Source organism: Nanorana parkeri, unplaced genomic scaffold, assembly GCF_000935625.1.
Source record: "Nanorana parkeri isolate BGI_ZX_2015 unplaced genomic scaffold, ASM93562v1 scaffold1, whole genome shotgun sequence".
In the NCBI taxonomy this organism is placed as follows: Eukaryota; Metazoa; Chordata; class Amphibia; order Anura; family Dicroglossidae; genus Nanorana; species Nanorana parkeri.
The window spans coordinates 7,964,564-7,970,563 of NW_017306269.1; the positions used below are offsets into that span (position 1 = coordinate 7,964,564).

The 6,000-nt window shown below is 43.4% G+C and overlaps 1 protein-coding gene across 1 annotated transcript in view; it reads right to left on the minus strand.

The window, feature by feature from the left end:
- The window catches only part of THADA (THADA, armadillo repeat containing), a 454,862-nt gene that overhangs the window by 409,058 nt on the left and 39,804 nt on the right, over window positions 1-6,000 (minus strand). The window contains exons 17-18 of the mRNA XM_018556404.1: window positions 4,231-4,367; window positions 137-298 (exon numbers count right to left, since the gene is read on the minus strand). Of these exons, the coding sequence (XP_018411906.1) occupies window positions 137-298; window positions 4,231-4,367 (299 nt within the window). The remainder of the gene's footprint in view (window positions 1-136; window positions 299-4,230; window positions 4,368-6,000) is intronic.

Below are 6,000 nucleotides of genomic sequence, written 5' to 3' on the forward strand. Positions count from 1 at the left end.
GAATTCTGGCAGAATCTGGACCCGCTGTAAACTGTACAGAACAATTCATATTTTCAGTTCATCAGAACACTTTTCAGCAGTCTATCAACATAGCTGACTAATCAAGTTTTTAATTGCTTTAATGACATGTCATTACCTTTCATTTCGGCACAGAGGGTATTGGACGGTACACGGTCTTCGGGGAGGGCCTGGGAATGTAGGTCATAGTCTTTCTGTAATATTCTTGGCTGCGTGAAGTAATCATTTGTGTCCCGTGGTTTGATCTCACTCATTATCATGTGCAACTGAGCCGCGGCTTCTGCGAAAGACAATGGGCACAGTCAGTGGGGAACGGTGAACCGCAAACAGCTTTGTCTCCCAGAGTTCATCGCTGTGCCCTGACTGTTTTAGGTAACAGGACCCAAAACGTCTGAAGGCACGGCGGTTGTGTCGCTCAGCACAAAGGAGCAAAGACAAAATAGTCTCATACAGATCAACTGTTAACAGCTATGGAAATAAAAGGTCATGAGACAAAACGCACTGAAGGGAAGTACTCTAAAGAAGAACTCTAATGGAAAAGCAATGTATCTGCTTAAAGGGAAACGTTACTGATCTCTCAATGCCAACTAACACTCAACAAAAATGCAGTTGAAAGTGTTACACATTGGAAAACTGTGTGTTACTATTCATTATCATGCTGACCTAATGCACGGTTTGCATCACACAGAAAAAGGAAGTTCCTATTTGTCAACTACTTTTTTTCCCCTGGTTCAGATTTTTTTTATCTACAAAACTGGATATCAATAACACATACACTATATTGCCAAAAGTATTGGGACACCCCTCCAAATCATTGGATTCAGGTGTTCCAATCACCTCCATGGCCACAGGTGTATAAAATCACGCACCTCGGCATGCAGATGCTTCTACAAGCATTTGTGAAAGAATGGGTCGCTCTCAGGAGCTCAGTGAATTCAAGCGTGGTACCGTGCATTCAAGCCTTACATCACCAAGTGAAATGCAAAGTTGGATGCAGTGGTGTAAAGCACGCCGCCACTGAACTCTAGAGAAGTAAAGTGGAGACGTGTTCTCTGGAGTGACGAACGCTACTCTGTCTGGCAATCCGATGGACGTGTCTGGGTTTGGAGGTTGCCAGGAGAATGGTACTTGCCTGACTGCTTTGTGCCAAGTGTAAAGTTTGGTGGAGGGGGATTATGGTGTGGGGCTGTTTTTCAGGGGTTGGGCTTGGCCCCTTAGTTCCAGTGAAGGGAACTCTTAAGGCATCAGCATACCAAGACATTTTGGACAATTTCATGCTCCCAACTTTGTGGGAACAGTTTGGGGAAGGCCCCTTCCTGTTCCAACATGAATTGCACCAGTGCACAAAGCAGGGTCCATAATGACATGGATGAGCGAGTTTGGGGTGGAGTAACTTGACTGGCCTGCACAGAGTCCTGACCTCAACCCGGTAGAACACCTTTAGGATGAATTAGAGCAGAGACTGCAAAACAGGCCTTCTCTTCTAACATCAGTACCTGACCTCAGAAATGTGCTTCTGGAAGAATGGTCAAACATTCCCACAGACACACTCCTAAACCTTGTGGACGCCTTCCCAGAAGAGTTGAAGCTGTTATAGCTGCAAAGTGTGGGCCAAATCAATATTGAACCCTACGGACTGGGGTGCCATTGAAGTTCATGTGCGTGTAAAGGCCGGCGTCTCAATACTTTTGACACTATAGTGTAGGTCGTTACCTTTTGAATTCTTGCACAATTTGCAAAAGGAACCAAGGAAACTCCATTAAAAATAATGCAAGCTGCACACATTCATTTAAATGACTAAATGGATACAGGCAACCCACTACCAACACTCTAGCTCATTTCATGGAGGTTGCATTATTCCACTTGCTCATTTTTAATTTGTTTTGTCTATGTGTGTGGCCAGCATAAGTGTATTTTAACTGAAAGATCTGCTGAAGTGACATTGGGTTATGTTATGTGGTTACTTTGGTTGCTAATAATGCTGAAGTAGCAGTGATTAATTGCACACAATTGCAGCATTGTGCGATCATGTGCAATTAATCACTATTAAATGCCATCACGTAGCCTATATCATAAGAGGCTTTTTATTCCATCAGTTAGCAACTGCCCACTACTGAGGATGAGCAAATCAACTGGTAAGTCAGGCAAATTTATTTTTATTTGCCCAAAATTTGATTTGATTTGGATTCCTAAATGGTATGATTCTCCACACATCAGATAGACCAGCATGGAAATATTAAAGCCCAATTCAAACTTTAGTTTAAATCAGCTAAATACATTCCAGAAGCATCAAAACAAAAAAGGTGGGAAAAGTCTTGAAGATTTTCTTTATTAATCAGCTACCATCTGAGTACAAGAACCTGCCCCCTGTCAGCATACTGCAGCGTGGGATCCTTGCCCTGTGTGTGAAAGCAGCGGTCTGATTGCAGAGGTTCGACACACTGCCGTACAGCCAGACCTACTGCTATGCAATCAGCAAAGCTCATGCTCCCCGATGATTGGAGAGCTCTGGCTCTGGCTCTGACTCAGCAGGGGATGTGTGTCGGAACCACTTCAAAGAGATCACTGCTTCCACACAGACAGCAAGGGTCCTTCTCTGCTGCATGCTGACAGGGGGCAGGCTCCCCTACTTAGGTTGTAGCTGAAGAATAAAGAAAAAATCTAATCCTTTGAACACCTTTTGTTCTGATACACCTAGTATTTAGCTAACAAAATAAAAGAATCGAAAATTGCTTTCCCCACACCTCCCCTCCCACTCTCGGACAATCTAACCCATCCTTATTTTTACCAAAAGGATGGGTTAGCACACAGTACACAAATAGTAGTGTATGACAAACATATGGGATGGAAAGAGGAACCACAGCACATAGCAGGGAAACGGACATCTGATACATTCCATAGTGTGTCCAATGTACTGGTTAACTTGACTATTACCAATTTACTTACCTAAATCAATTTTAAGGCCTTTATTCCGAAAAAGTATTCCAAAGAGCTCCATAGACTCACCGCTCCCTCTATGATTAGGTCCAAGTGGTGAAACACGTGAAGGGCGTTGGCGTGGTGTGGGAGATGTTCATGGTGATGTACATGCTGTTCATTGCTCTCTTGGATTTATTTTTTGGAAAAGGTTTTGATTATTTCAATACATTTTGGATTGCACTTTTTCTGGTCTCTATTTAGAAAAGTTTCAATAAAAACACAAATACCAATAAATACCACAGTATAAGGTGGCATCATAGTCACTCAGGACTCTCAGCCAGAGGGGCTGAGTGGCTCCAGGAAGGAGCTGGATTTTCAGTTCTTTCCGGGTTTTTTTTTTTTTATAATTGGGATCCTGGAGCCAGGAGATTTCAAAGAGAATTGGGAGGGATGAAATCTCCATTCCTGGGTCTGTGCGTTAATAGTGACCAGCACCCAATGATTGTGCACCTGTGCCAACCCTTTTGATAAGATTGCTGGCTACTGTTCAGGGCTCCACCTGGGAGACAGGAGGAATCCACCCAAGAATCAGAGTGGAGTTCAGTGCAGCAGGGAGCTGCAGGTTATGACCCAATTGTGCAGGATAGCGTGTCAAGGCTGTCTGGAGGGAACAGACAGTGGCCTAAGGTTCACACCAGCCCCAGTGCGTTCCGGCATGATTCGGTGTTGGAACGCACTGGATCGCATCCTGGCCAGCTCAATGCGTTTTGGGGCGGGAGGGGGCGTGGCGGTGCATTGAAGTCAATGGCACCGCAGCCACCGAATCGTGCCCGGGAACACACTGGGGCTGGTGTGAACTAGCCCTGAGGCCGGAGCAGTGGTGTTACAAGTGCAAAGCCAAGAGGCTAGATGTGCATGTATTTGTGTAGCCTAAAGATGCAGAAGAACCCCCGTGAGGGTAAATGCATTGCTTTTGTGAACTTTCTTTCAATAAAAGTGGGCAAGGAAGCCTTTTAAGAAGATTTCAGCGAGTGGAAGTGTCCTTAAAGCTCTACTATTTGAAAAGAGGCACACTGCCATTTTCAGGATGCACAGGCATCTATTGTGTAACCTGCAGGCTAAAGCCTTCTTTTGGGAATAAAGCCTCCCGCCTGAATGGGAACCACAAGGCGTTTTCTTCTCAAATTCTGATGTTTAAAGGGCAAAGTTTTAAAACACGCTTATAGGAACCATTTATTAGCATTACTTTGCATTAAAAATAGATGTCACTATCTCCGCATAAGAACGACTTGCCTGATTCAGTATCCATTGGCATCAGACCTTCAGGAGAAGAACTGTGAACAACAGGTGAGACAATGGCAGACAGCCGGTAAGACATTGTAATCAGCCGAGATACCAAATTTCTCCATTCCTCGACCGCCAAGAGGCTCCTGAGTACAATCACAGACGTTCTCATTAATAACTAAAATACATCATGATAATAAAAAGGTGCAAACAAAGCGACAGAAGTGTAAAATCACAACAAAAGAAATAACTAGTACCCTCTAGGAGAAAAAATGAAAACTCCAACTAATAAGAACAGTTACATTAAACCTCTCATTTACATTTTTTTTTTAAATCCGCTACACAAACATTTTTGTAATCTGATGTTATTTCGATCTGCAGCCTCAATGATTTTCTAAAGCTGTCAAATGTCTCTTTCATGCAGTTTGGAAACCTGAAGATGTTCTGTGTAGTGTACCAGTACAGACTTTCTACAGAACTCTTATATCACGTTTGTGTGATCTGCTCACTGCTTTTCCCTGAAGTCAGCACAGATCTACAAGTCAAATTAGAACCATCCCCTGCAATGGGCATTTCATTTTTGGTGATATTCTTTCTGAAGCTCATCTTCACTTAAAAGGGATTTGGATACTGCAGCTTTTCTAAATAAAACTCTAAGGCCTGGTTCACACCAAGTGCAGAGCAGGTGCAGAGCAGATCAGTTGCAGACCGGATCAAAACTGCGTCCAATGTATTGCAATGGTATTTTTTGCTCCAGTTCACATCGCAGTGTGCAGTTGCAGAGCAGATCCAGAGCAGGTGAAAAAACTGCAGCAGGCCCTATTTTACCTGCTCTGGAACGCATCAAAACGCATGCAAATGCATGGAACGCACTGAAAGCCCATTAAACCTAAAAAAAAAAAAAAAATTACCAAAAAGATCCCGGAACGCATCAAAAACGCGTCTAAAAGACTAGCGTGCGTGTGCAGAAACCTGACCAGATCTGCTCTGCATTTGGTGTGAACAAGGCCTAAGACTGTTTAGATTGTTGCAATGAATGGTAAGGCAAACTACAATTTCCTCAGAACAGAGAAAAGTATGAAAGGTGTAAAAAACCATTGCAGTGAATATAGGTCACCTGGGGGGTGTGGAGCCAAACTACATAGTAACAGAGCACACTCAGATCCCGGGATTCCTGAGGTCTCTCTGTGGGAAAAGCTGCATTTTACTGGGTGCTTTAAAGTGATCATAAAGGTGCTGTAGGAGAAGGGAATGTATAAACCTCTTGGAAATACCCATTAAACATTCACATTGAAGATTCCAGGCACACCGCTAAATACACAGATAAAATACATATATGTGAGCTGTTATACTTGCCAAAAAAATTGTATTTATGTTCATCAAGTCCTGAGATTTACACAGCCTAGCCAAACAGCATAGCTTTTTGGTAGGAGAGGAAACCTGATTTTTCTCTGCTGCAGTTAACAGGTTGTGTCCCTCCCCTAGTCTGGACAGTGAAAAGAGAATCAGCAGCCTGGTGAATTCCTCTTTCTGTCACTCTGTTCTCTCCTCCTACCATCGTGTCCCTTGTTAGTACATAGACACTTCAGCACAACTAACTGGCAACGTATGCTACTTGTCCCTCTTCCAGTCTGAGCTCGGCTGTACCGTGGATTGAGAGAGTCTGCTACCATGTCAAATTCATCTACTTGCACTACTTGAATTTAAAGGATTAATTATTAAAGACACAGCTGCATTCATTTGTGTCTTAAGCTGCCTGGAGTTTAGCTTTAAACCCCC